This window comes from Oncorhynchus mykiss, chromosome 2 (assembly GCF_057628025.1).
Source record: "Oncorhynchus mykiss isolate SJ-2025 chromosome 2, ASM5762802v1, whole genome shotgun sequence".
In the NCBI taxonomy this organism is placed as follows: Eukaryota; Metazoa; Chordata; class Actinopteri; order Salmoniformes; family Salmonidae; genus Oncorhynchus; species Oncorhynchus mykiss.
In genome coordinates, this window is record NC_143023.1 from 29,588,446 (window position 1) to 29,606,428 (window position 17,983).

The following is a 17,983-nucleotide window of genomic DNA, read 5'->3' on the forward strand; positions in this document are numbered from 1 at the left end:
GGGAAGGGTAGAGAGAAATTAAATTGGTGTATGTGTGAGAGAGTTTACCTGTTTGTGTGTGTGTGTTTGCGCCTGGCTGCGTGCTGGTGCATGTGTGCGTGCATGCATTTGTGAGCATTTGTATGTGTGTGCATTTGTGTGCATGCGTGCGCAAGTCTGCATTATGTGTATGTGTTTGTGTTCTGCCTGTGTGTATGTGCATCTGTCTGTGTATGTACAATGTGTACTCCAATACCTTGGACTGGAGCATGTCAGCAATGCTCCATCAAATCAAATCCAATCAAATTGTTTGTCACATGCGCCGAATACAGCAAATATAGACTTTACCGTGAAATGCTTTTACTAACGAGCCCTTCCCCAGCAACACAGTTAAAAAGTAAGAAAACTAACAAATAGATCAAAATAAAATAGTAACACAATAAAATAACACAATAAAATAACAATAACAAGGCTATATACAGGTTATATACAAAGAGTACTGGTACCGAGTCAATGTATTGGGGTACGAGGTAGTCGGGGTGATTGAGGTAATATGTACATGTAGGTTGGTTAGGTGATTGATTGAGGTAATATGTACATGTAGGTTTGGTTAGGTTAGGTGATTGATTGAGGTAATATGTACATGTAGGTTTGGTTAGGTGATTGATTGAGGTAATATGTACATGTAGGTTTGGTTAGGTGATTGATTGAGGTAATATGTACATGTAGGTTTGGTTAGGTGATTGATTGAGGTAATATGAACATGTAGGTTTGGTTAGGTGATTGATTGAGGTAATATGTACATGTAGGTTTGGTTAGGTGATTGATTGAGGTAATATGTACATGTAGGTTTGGTTAGGTGATTGATTGCATACTCCTGGGCTACAATACCCGGGACCGGTCTATCGATGTCACCGCATGAAGAGGAATAAACAGACTCACCCCATCGCGACGTCCCCCAAAGGCTAACTCTCTAGCCCTCGCTATCTCCCTGCTTGCTAATTCGGCCTGCTAACTGCTAGCTTGTCCAGCTCCGGTCCGCTAACTGCTACCTTGTTTAGCCCGGGCCTACAAACTGTTAGCTTGTTAGCACAGGCCTGCTAACTGTCTGAATTGCCGCGTCCCAAACACTCACTGGACCCATATTTACTTTCTATCTCTTTTTGATTTTTAACTTGTTTATACCTTCCGGAAACCTGCCCCACCCAATGTGATACGGAATCGCTATTATTTGTAATTTTTTAGTACACACTCAAGAACCCCCAGAAGCTAACCAGCTAACTAGCTACAAGCTATTTAGTCATTGTTAGTTTTTTAACCTGGATACCACTCGCCAGTCCAGCTTCCCTGCCCCATCCACCGCTGCCCCCTGGACACTGATCTCTTGGCTACATAGCTGATGCACGCTGGACTGTCCATTAATCACGGTACTCCATTCTGCTTGTTTGTTTTATCTGTTGGCCCCGTTGCCTAGTCAACGCCATTTTACCTGCTGTTGTTGTGCTAGCTGATTAGCTGTTGTCTCACCTACTGTTTTAGCTAGCTTTCCCAACTCAACACCTGTGATTACTGTATGCCTCGCTGTATGTCTCTCTCAAATGTCAATATGCCTTGTATACTGTTGTTCAGGTTAGTTATCATTGTTTTAGTTCACAATGGAGCCCCTAGTTCCACTCTTCATACCCCTGATAACTCCTTTGTCCCACCTCCCACACATGCGGTGACCTCACCCATTACAACCAGCATGTCCAGAGATACAACCTCTCTCATCATCACCCAGTGCCTGGGCTTACCTCCGCTGTACCCGCACCCCACCATACCCCTGTCTGCGCATTATGCCCTGAATATATTCTACCATGCCCAGAAACCTGCTCCTCTTATTCTCTGTCCCCAACGCTCTAGGCGACCAGTTTTGATAGCCTTTAGCCGCACTCTCATACTACTCCTTCTCTGTTCCGCGGGTGATGTGGAGGTAAACCCAGGCCCTGCATGTCCCCAGGCACCCTCATTTGTTGACTTCTGTGATTGAAAAAGCCTTGGTTTCATGCATGTCAACATCAGAAGCCTCCTCCCTAAGTTTGTTTTACTCACTGCTTTAGCACACTCTGCTAACCCTGATGTCCTTGCCGTGTCTGAATCCTGGCTCAGGAAGGCCACCAAAAATTCAGAGATTTCCATACCCAACTATAACATCTTCCGTCAAGATAGAACTGCTAAAGGGGGAGGAGTTGCAGTCTCCTGCAGAGATAGCCTGCAAAGTAATGTCATACTTTCCAGGTCCATACCCAAACAGTTCGAACTACTAATTTTAAAAATTACTCTCTCCAGAAATAAGTCTCTCACTGTTGCCGCCTGCTACCGACCTCCCTCAGCTCCCAGCTGTGCCCTGGACACCATTTGTGAATCGATCGCCCCCCATCTAGCTTCAGAGTTTGTTCTGTTAGGTGACCTAAACTGGGATATGCTTAACACCCCGGCAGTCCTACAATCTAAGCTAGATGCCCTCAATCTCACACAAATCATCAAGGAACCCACCAGGTACAACCCTAACTCTGTAAACAAGGGCACCCTCATAGACGTCATCCTGACCAACTGGCCCTCCAAATACACCTCTGCTGTCTTCAACCAGGATCTCAGCGATCACTGCCTCATTGCCTGTATCCGCTACGGAGCCGCAGTCAAACGACCACCCCTCATCACTGTCAAACGCTCCCTAAAACACTTCTGTGAGCAGGCCTTTCTAATCGACCTGGCCCGGGTATCCTGGAAGGACATTGACCTCATCCCGTCAGTTGAGGATGCCTGGTCATTCTTTAAAAGTAACTTCCTCACCATTTTAGATAAGCATGCTCCGTTCAAAAAATGCAGAACTAAGAACAGATACAGCCCTTGGTTCACCCCAGACCTGACTGCCCTCGACCAGCACAAAAACATTCTGTGGCGGACTGCACTAGCATCGAATAGTCCCCATGATATACAACTGTTCAGGGAAGTCCGGAACCAATACACGCAGTCAGTCAGGAAAGCAAAGGCCAGCTTCTTCAGGCAGAAGTTTGCATCCTGTAGCTCCAACTCCAAAAAGTTCTGGGACACTGTGAAGTCAATGGAGAACAAGAGCACCTCCTCCCAGCTGCCCACTGCACTGAGGCTAGGTAACACCGTCACCACCGATAAATCCATGATTATCGAAAACTTCAACAAGCATTTCTCTACGGCTGGCCATGCCTTCCGCCTGGCTACTTCAACCTCGGCCAACAGCCCCGCCCCCCCCGCTGCTCCTCGCCCAAGCCTCTCCAGGTTCTCCTTTACCCAAATCCAGATAGCAGATGTACTGAAAGAGCTGCAAAACCTGGACCCGTACAAATCAGCTGGGCTTGACAATCTGGACCCTCTATTTCTGAAACTATCCGCCACCATTGTCGCAACCCCTATTACCAGCCTGTTCAACCTCTCTTTCATATCGTCTGAGATCCCCAAGGATTGGAAAGCTGCCGCAGTCATCCCCCTCTTCAAAGGGGGAGACACCCTGGACCCAAACTGTTACAGATCTATATCCATCCTGCCCTGCCTATCTAAGGTCTTCGAAAGCCAAGTCAACAAACAGGTCACTGACCATCTCGAATCCCACTGTACCTTCTCCGCTGTGCAATCTGGTTTCCGAGCCGGTCACGGGTGCACCTCAGCCACACTCAAGGTACTAAACGATATCATAACCGCCATCGATAAAAGACAGTACTGTGCAGCCGTCTTCATCGACCTTGCCAAGGCTTTCGACTCTGTCAATCACCATATTCTTATCGGCAGACTCAGTAGCCTCGGTTTTTCGGATGACTGCCTTGCCTGGTTCACCAATTACTTTGCAGACAGAGTTCAGTGTGTCAAATCGGAGGGCATGCTGTCCGGTCCTCTGGCAGTCTCTATGGGGGTGCCACAGGGTTCAATTCTCGGGCCGACTCTTTTCTCTGTATACATCAATGATGTTGCTCTTGCTGCGGGCGATTCCCTGATCCACCTCTACGCAGACGACACCATTCTATATACTTTCGGCCCGTCATTGGACACTGTGCTATCTAACCTCCAAACAAGCTTCAATGCCATACAACACTCCTTCCGTGGCCTCCAACTGCTCTTAAACGGTAGTAAAACCAAATGCATGCTTTTCAACCGATCGCTGCCTGCACCCGCATGCCCGCCTAGCATCACCACCCTGGATGGTTCCGACCTAGAATATGTGGACATCTATAAGTACCTAGGTGTCTGGCTAGACTGCAAACTCTCCTTCCAGACTCATATCAAACATCTCCAATCGAAAATCAAATCAAGAGTCGGCTTTCTATTCCGCAACAAAGCCTCCTTCACTCACGCCGCCAAGCTTACCCTAGTAAAACTGACTATCCTACCGATCCTCGACTTCGGCGATATCATCTACAAAATGGCTTCCAACACTCTACTCAGCAAACTGGATGCAGTCTATCACAGTGCCATCCGTTTTGTCACTAAAGCACCTTATACCACCCACCACTGCGACTTGTATGCTCTAGTCGGCTGGCCCTCGCTACATATTCGTCGCCAGACCCACTGGCTCCAGGTCATCTACAAGTCCATGCTAGGTAAAGCTCCGCCTTATCTCAGCTCACTGGTCACGATGGCAACACCCATCTGTAGCACGCGCTCCAGCAGGTGTATCTCACTGATCATCCCTAAAGCTAACACCTCATTTGGCCGCCTTTCGTTCCAGTACTCTGCTGCCTGTGACTGGAACGAATTGCAAAAATTGCTGAAGTTGGAGACTTTTATCTCCCTCACCAACTTCAAACATCAGCTATCTGAGCAGCTAACCGATCGCTGCAGCTGTACATAGTCTATTGGTAAATAGCCCACCCATTTTCACCTACCTCATCCCCATACTGTTTTTATTTATTTACTTTTCTGCTCTTTTGCACAACAATATCTCTACCTGTACATGACCATCTGATCATTTATCACTCCAGTGCTAATCTGCAAAATTGTAATTATTCGCCTACCTCCTCATGCCTTTTGCACACATTGTATATAGACTCCCCCCTTTGTTTTCTACTGTGTTATTGACTTGTTAATTGTTTACTCCATGTGTAACTCTGTGTTGTCTGCTCATACTGCTATGCTTTATCTTGGCCAGGTCGCAGTTGCAAATGAGAACTTGTTCTCAACTAGCCTACCTGGTTAAATAAAGGTGAAATAAAAAAAATAAAATAAAAATTGAGGTAATGTGTACATGTAGGTTTGGTTAGGTGATTGATTGAGGTAATATGTACATGTAGGTTAGGTTAGGTGATTGATTGAGGTAATATGTACATGTAGGTTTGGTTAGGTGATTGATTGAGGTAATATGTACATGTAGGTTTGGTTAGGTGATTGATTGAGGTAATATGTACATGTAGGTTTGGTTAGGTGATTGATTGAGGTAATATGTACATGTAGGTTTGGTTAGGTGATAGATTGAGGTAATATGTACATGTAGGTTTGGTTAGGTGATTGAGGTAATATGTAGATGTAGGTTTGGTTAGGTGATTGAGGTAATATGTACATGTAGGTTGGTTAGGTGATTGATTGAGGTAATATGTAGATGTAGGTTTGGTTAGGTGATTGAGGTAATATGTACATGTAGGTAGGGGCTGAAAAGCAGAAAGTCCAGGTAGCCGTTTACTGTGACTTGGGTGGCTGGAGTCTATGACAATTTTTAGGGCCTTCCTCTGACACCACCTATTATAGAGGTCTTGGATGGCAGGGAGCTCGGCCCCAGTGCTGTACTGGGCTGTACACACTCCATGTGGTGTCACCCACCTCGTATCACACTGTCCCCTTCCCCCTACCTCACCGGGTGTCGCTATGTATTGATCCAACTCTGCCTGTCAGAAGGCTGAGAGAGCTATAGACAGGTGAGTCCTTGACCATTGACAGGTCTATATAGTCACAAGTGTCCATTATCGATAGGAACTGTTCAGTAGAGGGTCTGTGACAGCTGTTGATGGTGACAAAGTGATAGGTGAATCAATGGAGAGATTGGGCTATAATCACCATCTGGAGTGGGGAATATTCACACACATCACATGCACACATGCACACAGGCAGGCAGGCAGGCAGGCAGGCAGGCAGGCAGGCAGGCAGGCAGGCAGGCAGGCAGGCAGGCAGGCAGGCAGGCACACAAACACACACATTTTATCTGATAAAAACAGCATTCTAAAGTGAATCTCCATGATTCCACAACCATACATATACTAACACAAAAAACAACACTAACGTACATCCAAATACATTCAGAACGTGTACCAACCCATGTACACACACACACACACACAAATGCACACGCACGCACACACATACATACGGTATATGCTGTTTAGCAGTGCTGTTTAAATCTTAACTACAAGGCTGGCTGGAATTGCTTTCTTGTCCTGGGGGGAGATTGTTTCATCCAGGAGAGGGCTGTTTGCATTGTTCCCTTATTCTGCACAGCCATTCTCCATCTGATCAGCAGCTCTGATACAGAGGCAATGAATGAATGCCCACCACTACTGAGCATTCATCCTGAACACTGGGAGGGGAAAGCCAGAGGAGAACCAGTGAGAACCAGATGAAAACAGTGAGAACCATTAATGGGCTAAAGAGTAGCAGAACCTTTCAGCTAAGGAGCAAATGGGAGAAATGCTAAAAGAGATAATGAACATTTCTTGTTAATTTAGAAAATAATGTATTTTGCATAGGCAGCAATAGGAGTTTGCCAATAGGAAAAACCCATTCAAAGAATATGTTAAGGGGGATTTATCTGTTTTAGGGTCACGTTCAATAATCATCTTATTTTTGCAGCGCATGTGAAATGAAACGTTGCAGAAACGTTAAACAATAGGAGGTCCCTCCAAGAACCAAATAATCAAATCAGTGTTGTGTCTCACCGTGGCTTTAATAACGGTCTCACAGAGCCTGGATGTCATTTCACAGTGCCTCAATAAGGGAGAAGACTAAAGACTGTGATAATGATGATGATAATAACTAGATGCATCTTTTAGCCAGCCGCTTTCCAGGAGCAATCCTGCCTCCTGGCCAAATATAATACAGGTACACTGGGAAAGAGGGAAAGGGAGGGGAAGAAGCAAGGCGGGGTGACAAATCACAAAAACAATTCCTGGCCAGGAAATGAGCGTTTAGCCTTGCCAGTCAACCCACTGGAGGAATGGATGCATGTGGATATTCACAGGAGGATGCGATGCGGTTATAGCAGGAGAATATTTGCGAATTTCTCAAACTGTTGCGTTTGTGTAGTTGACTAGATCATTTGATGGATAAGAACTGAGGGATGTTAGTATGACTGATGATTGCAGAATCTCATCTCAAAGAAGAGACACATGGGAACATTTTCCCTGTTTGCATTTAATTTCGAGGACAGTATGCTGTGCATGCCTTTTCAAATGCTTCGCTCAACTCAACGTCAATCTAGACAGTGAGTTGGTGGTGCCACCAGTGTCAACCAGCCAGACAGTCACCATGGCGCATGCATCTGGTGAACATCACAAGTCACGGCGTCGGCAGCTGGAAATGCCAGGCGGGCATTGGGCAGGGGGTAGACCCCATAGTGGTGGTGTTCAGCAACTGTGTCCCAACCCCCGACACAAGCCAGAGGCAGAACCAACCAACACAGCAGGGATTAGAGGGAGGGAAACGGGTCTCACACGAGTCTCATATGGTTCTGCTCACTGTCGGAATCTATAGCAGAACAACACAAGTAGGGCCCCTAACCAGGGTTTCCAAACGTCATTGCAGTGTGACACAAATAGTAAAAGCTCCAATACATTTCCTCAATAATTACCCTCAAACAGTCAACAACATCTCCCATCTCCAACATCTGATTGACATGGATTTGCCTGTGTAGTCATGAGGAATGACAGGATGAAAGATGCAGCAAAGCTGTAATTACCGATGATCAGGCATAAGAGGAAAGAGACGCTGGAGTCTCAACTCATCCATCAGGTTTTAGATTTGTGCTTGGCCTTATCCGACGTGATAAATTACCCAACTGGCAAACTCAATCAGAAACATATTCAATCACAAGCCTGTTACCAGATTCAGATTCACATGAAATTAAAAACGATTGATGTCAGCACACAAAGAATAGCCCGCAATTACAAACAACATCGTTCATTTTTGATAAAATGTTATGTGACGTAGGAGCTCTAGTCCGCCCACACTAGTCGCCACTCAACTCCATCTTAAACCGTGGAGTTGAGTTTAATCGGCTAGTTATACCGTGCATTTGGCAAATAGTAAAATCTCATTAATCAAATGTTCAGGGCAGAGCAATACGACAGCTGTTGCCTCTGTTATCATTAGTTCAGGAATTAACACAGATGTCCCTCCAAGGACAGAGCCATATAAATATAAATCCTCGGTTTCTCTCCTGTTATCCTGCTCTCTTCTCTACCCTCAGCTCTTCACTCCTTTCTCACCTATATCTTCCTCCTCTTTCTTTCCTCTGCACTCCTCGTTGCTCTCTCATCTTGTTCTCTCCTCTTATCTCCCCTCTTCTAGACTCTCTCTTCTCATTCTCACTCAGGCAGTTCAGCTAACACTGTCCATGGTGCTGAAATCAACCTTGCCGCCCATCTCAATGCACCGCTCCCTAAGCGCGCGTGTGTGTGTGTGAAAGTGCGTGTGTGCGTGTGTGTATGTGTGTGTACACTCTGTCCGTGTCTGTACTGACGAAAAAACAAGTCAATGGCCATGTCTTCGTAACTATACTTACAGTACTATATTATGTAACATGGGATAATAACACAATTCAATTAATGATAGTGACAGTCCATTGAAAGAACACAGTTTACCCTTGTCATAAGGATAGTAAAGACACGACACACTGTTAGCTAAATGTTCGGATTAGGAAAACATTTCATACACATTTTGGTGGGACATAGAAGGTGCTATGACAGCTCATATGTATAACTCTGTATTCGTTGCACAGTAAGCAAGGTCTCACTAAAGGATATATTCTTATATACTTTTCATTTTAAAGGGACTTCCTGGATAAAGAATCAAATAAATCCAATCAAATGCTGTTTAATACAGCAGGAAGTTGAATACAGTGTACTTCAGCTAAGGGATGTGCCTGTTGTCCCTGTTCTCAGCGTTTATGGAAGGTGAACATCGCCTGACAAACCATCAGGAACTCATTATCATTGAAACCCCAAATACGTTTACATAATGTGTCGCTAAACTAGGGCGATCTCATTTAAAGCTGGACTGCATAATCCTACCCATTATACTGTCCACCCTAATCTAATGATCTTGTACCTGGGCCGTCTGGATTAGTTCAAATCAAATCAAAATGGAACATGATGTCCAGAGAGGTATCCTTAAATGTCCCCAGAGGGTCAGACTGTTTACCAACTCAGGCCACATACTGGAATACCCTGTACAAGAAAAAGGTGACTGTCTTTGCGATCATGGCCATGTAATCACTCTAAATCACTTCTCACCTGACCTCTGTCTTCACTGTTCAAACCAATGTGTAGTGAGCATTTAGTTCAAATTTGAAGTCTAACTTTCTTATGGAGTTCAATCCATTCATTTTAAAATGAGTCCACCATGTCAAACAAGTACCACTATTTATTCAAGATAGTTGAATGTTTTATTTAATGATGACAGCCTTGGTAATGACATCAGGCTTGGTAATAGGAAGATGGTTCAGTGGCATTATATGACAAATTGTTCTCATTTATGGTGATTTACCTAAAAATAAGGTATATTTGGTATATTTGGCTGCTGGTGCCATTGGCTGCCAGCATCAGTCCAATATCAACATGCTAATGTAAGGACCACAATGGAGATAAGTTGCAAACTTGTTTGTGATGATCTTAAACGTTGTGTATCCACTTACAGAGCTCAGTTGTGTTTTCAAATGGTCAAATAAATGAAACCAAATCAAAATGTGCTGCCTTAGAGCCACCAGATAAGTTTTAGCTAGCTGAGAGCTAGAACTAAAGTAATAACACTGCCCTGTACTGAGAAAATCCAAAGTTGCTTATCCGTCTACGACTAGTTGACCTCCGCTACACCTTTGACACAGAGAGAGATGAAATACCAACTACAGGTACCTTTGGCGGAAGGATTCAATCAAATCCCACATTTCATATAAAATCCTAAGCTTTAGAGTGTCTGTGGGTGTGTTGCAATGCTATCTACTTTCTGATCTTTCAGTCCGTCCTAAACCTCCTCTGTTCAATGTTGTTATCTTGGCACCTCTAAACGATTATCCTTATTGACAGGTCCTGCTTATCAGGCCAAAATATGTCGGCTGGAAGATTAGACCTGTCTTCAACAGCTGATGGTGAGGAAATGTGAAATGATCTACTGGGTATGTCTTAACATGTCAAGCTAGGCATGACAAGGAAGTGTAGGCGAGCAATCTCCGGCGATAGGACAGATATGTACGGTAGACTGAGGATAACATCAAAGGGGCCAGCTACCCCAACAAAAAGCCTGGGGGGCCTCTGAAATGAGATGTGTGTGTGAAGTTGCTTCAGCATTTCTGCTGCTGGAAAACAATTGACCCTTTGTTGATCCTTCTAGCTCTGACCACACACACACCTACAGTTCCAAAACATTTCCTCCCCCATTCCGCCAGTGTTTTGCCACTGCCACACCACCATGGCAGAGGGAAAAGCAAGGCCACTGTTCCTCCTGCAGCTAGCCAGTGGTGCGAGCTAATACGACCCCTTTATGACCCCAGTTCATTTCACACATATGCTCTCTGACACGGACTGAGCTCCAATAGGGGGGTTGAAAAGTCCCTTAATAACCTCTTAGGGTCTTCTATCACCTCTTTTGAAACTTAAATGTGATTACTATCGATCAGATACTTTTACACAGCATCCCCCCCCCCCCCCCCCCGAGAACAAAATGACAGTCATATTAGTATGATTGACCATGCATCAAAGCGGGTCAGAGAAGGTCACACTTTCTTACAGTGTGCCCTAGGGCCATTACCTTCTGGTTACAGCCTAGACTGGATGGTTTGACTTATTGTACAGTAAGAACAGAGAAAGGTATGTCACCTCTTCTCATGTCTATGTTTACAAATAAAACTCAGAATTCATCACAACTGTATCGGTTTCTCGAGTCCAAAAACACATATTTATTGACCTTTGTTAGCTTTAAGGGTACAGAAATGTGCTCTACATGCACACACTGAATGAGAGGCTGCCAGTGGTAGGAGAGGAAGTACTTATGTAACCCCTTCCTGTGTACCCCCTGTGAATCAGCTACCCCCTGGCAAAATCAGTAGGCTGGGTCAGAGAGGTTAACCAATGGGGCACCAAGCTGCTGAGACAGGCACTTTATAAACAAGAAACTTTGACAGGATCGGTGAAAGGGGACAGAGGGGAGGTTATGGTTTTCAGTTACTGCACAGCGGAGATTGGTAGCGATTGATTATGAAAATCAGTTGGAGTGAGGGAGGAGAAAAGAGAAAAAGGGAGAGAGGAGAGGAGGAAGAGGATGTGGACTACAATGAAAGGACAAAGAGGTGGTGACAGAGACATATTACAGGCATTTGTTTCTTCATTAGAGGCCTGTCTTAAGACTGCTGCCTTGGACAGGAATTAGAACTACATTTGTCCACAGCACTACATGAAGGGGGGAGGGAGTTGTAGTGTATAGGAGAAAGACTCCGCACACTGCTGAATCCTGGAAGGAACAGTACAGTGCCTCATGAGACTGACCTTGAGAATGATGTTAAAGTAGCAGTGAATATCAATACATGATAACATATTACCAATATTAACCATTCTAAGGCCCTAGTCTCTGATACAGTAGAAAAGCAAATTGACCATGTTTTTGCTTTGTTGTTTGACCCCCTATTTTCATATTCAGCAAGAGGATTGCATGATAATTCATATGTGAATCATATTCCACACTATGTTTAATTGTAAGAAGATAGAAAGTGGACATAGATATTTTTATGGATAAACGTGATAATTGCATGAATAATGACACTGTCAAAATTGATCATTGAATGTTCTACTACAGGCCTGTATGTCTCTGTGGTCAGGTTACAACCTTGACAATAAAACAAATAGACATGATCGTTTCAACCAGCTTTAGTCTTCATTCCTAGAGACAGTATCATCACATGAGAGAATGACTGTGATGTCTAACAACACAGGATTTGCACCTTTTCCAGGTCATCCTCTGTACCTCCCCAGAACATAACAAATAAACCTATTTTTGGCTACTGTCCCAGAATGCACCTGGCTGATTGACTGACAGGCTCTTTACTGAGGATGTTAACGGAGAAGGCGCTGGTGCATTTATATACATGTAAGCTAGCCTGCTCGCTGAAGCCACGCCAGTAACAAATAATTCCTCACGTTGACAGGTTGCCATCTCTCCTAATTTCCGGCAGACTGTGCCGACATATTTGCATTCGGCTCGGATTAAACAGCTGCAAGAAATCTGCTCCCAATCAATTTTCCAAAGGAAAACACTGGGGCCCTGTTCACCCATTTCTCCCCCTACAGAAGATACTGCCATCCATCTAAAACAGACAAGAGGGTGCACTGGTCCTAGGGGAGATAACTCGGGAAACAACCTGTGCAGGAACAGAAAGCCACAGCAAACCGATACAATCGTGCGCAAGCCCGCACACACACACACACACACACACACACACACAGGTACACACACCAATGACTGTATATAAACGCACGCATGCATACACACACAATCGTGAGTGCGCACACACACACACATGCGCACATACACAATCATGCACATAATAGCACACAAAGATGCCTACACACACTTACTCAAAAGCACAGACTCACACACTTTGTGAAGAAAGTCACCCTAACGCACACGCTAACACAATAAATATATGATCAGCAATATAAAGAAAAGATCTATGGTTGTCAAAACAAATCATTAGCCTTGCGACCAACCCCTCCCTAAAAAATACATGAGTCAGCTGCTACGTTTGCATACCCATTGATGCACATTATTGATAGCAAAATGTTCAAGGCATTTCAATGAGGGAGCATTCATTCTTGAGGTTATCAGTAATAGAGAACACCAAGGGAGGAGAGAAGCATTAAAGAAACAGTCAAGACAGAACATCTATTAGATACCGTCAGTCTCAACCAGACCAGCTGCTCAGGAAAGAGCATACATGTGGTCATGTAGTCACAAAAACTGTTTGAAGTCTGTTTTGTCTATATTTTCTCCTGTCTGATTTGGCATCTTAATGCCACAATGGATACCATTGACAAAGCACCGGTTTCATGAACGAATGCACCACGCTTTCTCTCTCTCATGGTGAGGGTGGCTCTGTTGGGGTGGTGATATCAGGGCTAGACAGGTGTTATTCATAGGGCTGGCTTTATCCCTAATGCGATAAAGGAGTTTATTTTTGGAGGTCACTCAGTGTCTGGCGCAGTGAGTGGATTTGGGATATGGCCAGAGCTACCTCTAGTGGAGAGAAATCAGAACTAACTTCATTCATTTGGAGTAGGAAAATGTTTGGTATGGGGTTCTTCTGTGCTATTTTTACTGAATGGTTGGATAAGGCTTTTAATACACAACACGTTCACTTTGTGAGTGCAAAATGGTAGAGATCTGTTACAGTAAGTTAATAAACTGTTCTCTAAAACAATACAGCCTTACAAATTAAAATGACATATAAAGTCATATCAAAGTGTAATAATTACAAATACAAATAATTATTGTCTGGAACAAAATGAGTTTATTGTGAAATTGGCTTGATGCTGTGATGTTTAAAACAGTGATAGAAAATAATCAGATACTGTAACCTGGAGGATAGCCAATATAGTTTCTGCTTCCAAGTCCAAAGACAGTATGAATGTGCCCTTGAATAGGGTACATAACCTGTTGGCACAGACAAATATATGGCTGGATAAATTAAAAGTGTGCCTTGGAACAGCAGCAGTTGCCAAACATAGAAATTGAAGTCATTAATCACTATTGCTGTGCCCATAATCCTGTTCTTTCCTAGGTCAAAATCTCAAAATCTCCCAATGTACATAAAGAAGATGGGCAAAGACTTATATGCTGTTCCAGGTTGACATGACATGGACAGCTAACTGTTCCCTTTGTATCATTCAGGTGTTGCTTGACTGAGTGGTTTTATGACGAAGGTGCAGAGGAGACCCCAGTGGTCACTGGTAAAGCGTTGACAGTCATTCAACCTCTCCAGGCCCACCAGGGTGATGCCATCTGGGCTGACCTTTGACCCCTCGCCGGCCTGCCTCAGGAAGATGCGGTCAAAGCGCAGGCGTGCGGGGAAAGGGAGGTCCTTGTTGTCATTGGTGACACAGTCCCAGGTGTACCGGCAGTCTTCCGGCTGGCCCAGGGACTCCCATACGTCACAGATGTTCTCGGGTAGACCGCCCTGGTTCTTCACCTGGAAACACACACAGACACGTTGCAGACATACACACATGATGTACATGTCAAACACATCGCTCCCTCTCTCTGTCTCACCTCCCAGTCCCTGAGGTTGGTGTCTCCCCCAAAGATGACGCTGTGGTCCTGGGGCTGCTCCCTCATTGTCTTCCACACCGTCCTCAGCTGGTTCTGGCGTTCCAGGGATCGGGGCTTCATGCTCTCCAAGTGGGACGTCATCACACACAACGGATGGCCAAGGAAAGAAACCTGGTCCACGACAGAGAGAGCAGAGAGACACTGAGTAAGGGCAGAATCGTAACTTGAGATCTGCACGTGTAACTTGAATATCTGTGCACATTTTCTAGTACTTAATGAAATTTGATGGAATGAGAGATGACAGGAAAAGATAACGCAAGGTACAGAGAGTGTTCTTACATGGGCCATAAGCAGATTTCTCCTCATCTCTGTGGTAGGGTAATTCACTATGCTACTCTCCAGAAGTTGAACTCTGGACTTCCTCAGCAGTATGGCAGTGAAATAGCTTCTGTCACTACCTGGGATGAACCATATCAACATAACATAGGAAGGATAACCATAAACACAGTACATAATTACAGTCATATAATCCACAATAGCATTGATGTCATACTGAGAGATTGATTATTTAAAAAAATATTATTAAAGAAATTTAATTTTTATAATGTTATTGCTTACCCGGCAACACATGATACGGCTTCAGAACCTGCTGTAAAACCTGGTAAATTGGTGAAATAACCTCTTGCAGTAGCACAATGTCGGGGTGGTACCTTGAAGGGAGAAAGAACATGAGAAATCAACACAATGCTATTTCACTGCTTAAGATGTTGTTTAATGACTCGTAAACATATCATTCTGTTCTGTGACTTGACCAGGCAGTTAATGAAAAAAAAGAACATTGTTTTTGATGGAAAATAAAGTTTCATATGTGCAGTTTTAAAAGGGAGGGTAAAAAGAATTTACTCTGTGACAAAAGTGAATAAGAAAATTGTGACGAAGATGAACCCAGGACAGACTTCATCTCATTAACTGCGACGACTGTCTCCCTCCTATTGGTCACAGTTCTCTACACGCAGTGGGGGGGGGGGGGGGGGGGGGTTACGGGAATGACACACAAACTTCCCATCCTAAAAACTATATGATGAAATGTGTTGTGTGTTGATATGACTCACTTGATCAGGTAGTCCAGTAGCCTTGAGAGACGTTCCTTGATATCGTTCAGGTCCAGGCCATCTATGTTCCAGGTCAGAAGGGAAAGTTTGTTTGGATCTCCCTTTTTCTTAGGTTTGTCCTCGTCTGGAGATGACTGTGATGACTGATCTGGATGTTTAGGTAATAACTGTTGTGGAGATGACAGTTGTGGAGATGACTGATCTGGTGATGACTGGTTTGGAAATGACGGATCTGGTGATGACTGGTGTGGAGATGACAGATCTGGATTATCTGGTGATGACTGTTGTGGAGATGACTGATCTGGTGATGACTGGTTTGGAGATGACTGATCTGGTGATGACTGGTGTGGAGATGACGGATCTGGCGAAGACTGTTGTGGAGATGACTGATCTGTGGATAACCAGGTTGGAGGACCCTGATCTGGATGTGGTTGGGCTTCAGTTGGCTGGTCCTTTGACTGGGTTAGGGAGAGATGGTCTAAAGGTGGTTGGGATAGGTTAGGGTGCACTGGATTGGGTTGCTCTGGTTGGGCTTGATTGGGTAGCGCTGAAGGGAGCGTGGCTGGGTTTTGATGCCCTGTAAGTGGTTGGGCAGGGTTACGTTGTGCTGGTTTGGGTGTCTCTGGTTTGGGTTGCTCCGGGATAGGTTGCTCTGGTGTAGGTTTCTCTCGATTAGATTGCCCTAAGGGTGGGTCAGCTTGCACTGATGGGGATTGGGCTGGGCTAGATTCCTCTGATTGTGATTGAACCAGGACAGACTGCAATGGGGCAAATTTGTCCATCTCTCCCTCCTTGTCCTCCATCTTCTTGGCACTCCTCTTTTTCTTTCCTCTCTTCTTTCTCCCCTTGGAATTTCCAGGGGCTGTAACCTGTTGGAGGGAGTCACTCGTCTGGTTCTTATTGCCATCTGCTGGCCTGTTTATGTAGGTATCATAAGAGGATCACAAGAGAGGTATTAATCAATTATGAATGGGAAAATAGACTGACTTTACAAAATGCCAGACACCTATAATAATATGGCCTCTGATTTAGTAGATGCTTTCTTTAATCCAAAGTGATCGCTAACATGATTCAGTGCTGTATGTGGCTCGTGCAGGAATCAAACCCACCACATACCAGGTGTTGTCACACCGTGCCCCCGACAGAGCCTATAACCTATCGTAAACATATCTGGCTTGTCACTTACCTTTCCACTGAGTCTTGTTTCTTGTCCCCCATCTCTGTTCACGTTTTCACTTTTACACAACCAAAACTGCATTCAGCTCCACTTACTCCCAACTGACAGAGTAGGCCTACAGGTCCTTTCCAAATAAGGTGACATGTAAGTTAGGCTGCTTACTTAACACTACATGCTATATAGTAATGCAGATTTTCAAATTCAGACTATAAAATAAATATAACTATTTTCATGACAGACCATGGATTGCAGTAGAAGTTCAGACTGGAAAATGTTGGTTTCGATTCTCCGTAAATACGCCCCTTTTCGGGAGAAACCATGCAGTCACTGGGTGAAACTGAAAGTGTCCAGACAAGGGCCGCACAATAATAATAATAATAATAATAATAGGTGTTAGAATTGTTTGTTGTTGTTTTGCATGTACTTTATGTAATTTCTGTACCAACTCTGTTGATAGTCCTGTTTGAACATCGAATAAATATATGGATTAAAACAAGTATCAAATTATATAATAATAATAATAATAATAGGTATAATGTTGATAATGGCGTATCTGTATAATATGCCTATACCCATAAGGTTAATTATCGTTCAACATGAAATTATTCAGTATACAGTACGAGTCAAAAGTTTGAACACACCTATTAATTCCAGGGGTTTTGTTTATTTTGACTATTTCATACATTGTAGAACAATAGTGAAGACATCAAAACTATGAAATAACACATATGGAATCATGTGGTAACCAAAAAAGAGTTAAACAAATTATTAGCATGGCTACCACAGCATTCTGCGGCCATACGCCATCCCATCTGGTTTGCGCTTAGTGGGACTATCATTTGTTTGTCAACAGGACAATGACCCAAAACACACCTCCAGGCTGTGTAAGGGCTATTTGAACAAGGAGTGTGATGGAGTGCTGCATCAGATGACCTGGCATCGACAATCACCCGACCTCAACCCAATTGAGATGGTTTGGGATGAGTTGGACCGCAGAGTGAAAGAAAAGCAGCCAACAAGTGCTCAGCATATGTGGGAACTCCTTCAAGACTGTTGGAAAAGCATTCCTCGTGAAGCTGGTTGAGAGAATGCAGAGAGTGTACAAAGATGTCATTAAAGCATAGGGGGGCTACTTTGAAGAATCTCAACTGTAATATATATATTTTGATTTGTTTAACACTTTTTTGGT

The 17,983-nt window shown here is 44.1% G+C and overlaps 1 protein-coding gene across 2 annotated transcripts; it reads right to left on the reverse strand.

Annotated features, from left to right (window-relative positions):
• Positions 1-13,724: 13,724 nt before the first annotated feature.
• Positions 13,725-17,139, reverse strand: LOC110486614 (uncharacterized). 2 transcript variants are annotated; one of them, XR_016490930.1, is made up of 6 exons: positions 16,804-17,123; positions 15,618-16,532; positions 15,124-15,215; positions 14,845-14,959; positions 14,506-14,676; positions 13,725-14,425 (listed from the first exon to the last, which is right to left on the reverse strand). XR_016490930.1 is itself a non-coding variant. In XM_036945348.2 (6 exons), exons 1-6 carry the CDS (start codon positions 16,833-16,835, stop codon positions 14,120-14,122), a joined length of 1,635 nt encoding a protein of 544 aa, XP_036801243.2. In that variant the 5' UTR covers positions 16,836-17,139; the 3' UTR covers positions 13,725-14,119. The 2 variants fall into 2 exon arrangements, 1 of the variants encoding a protein (XP_036801243.2); XM_036945348.2 differs by having other exon boundaries at positions 14,845-14,963; positions 16,804-17,139.
• Positions 17,140-17,983: the final 844 nt, after the last annotated feature.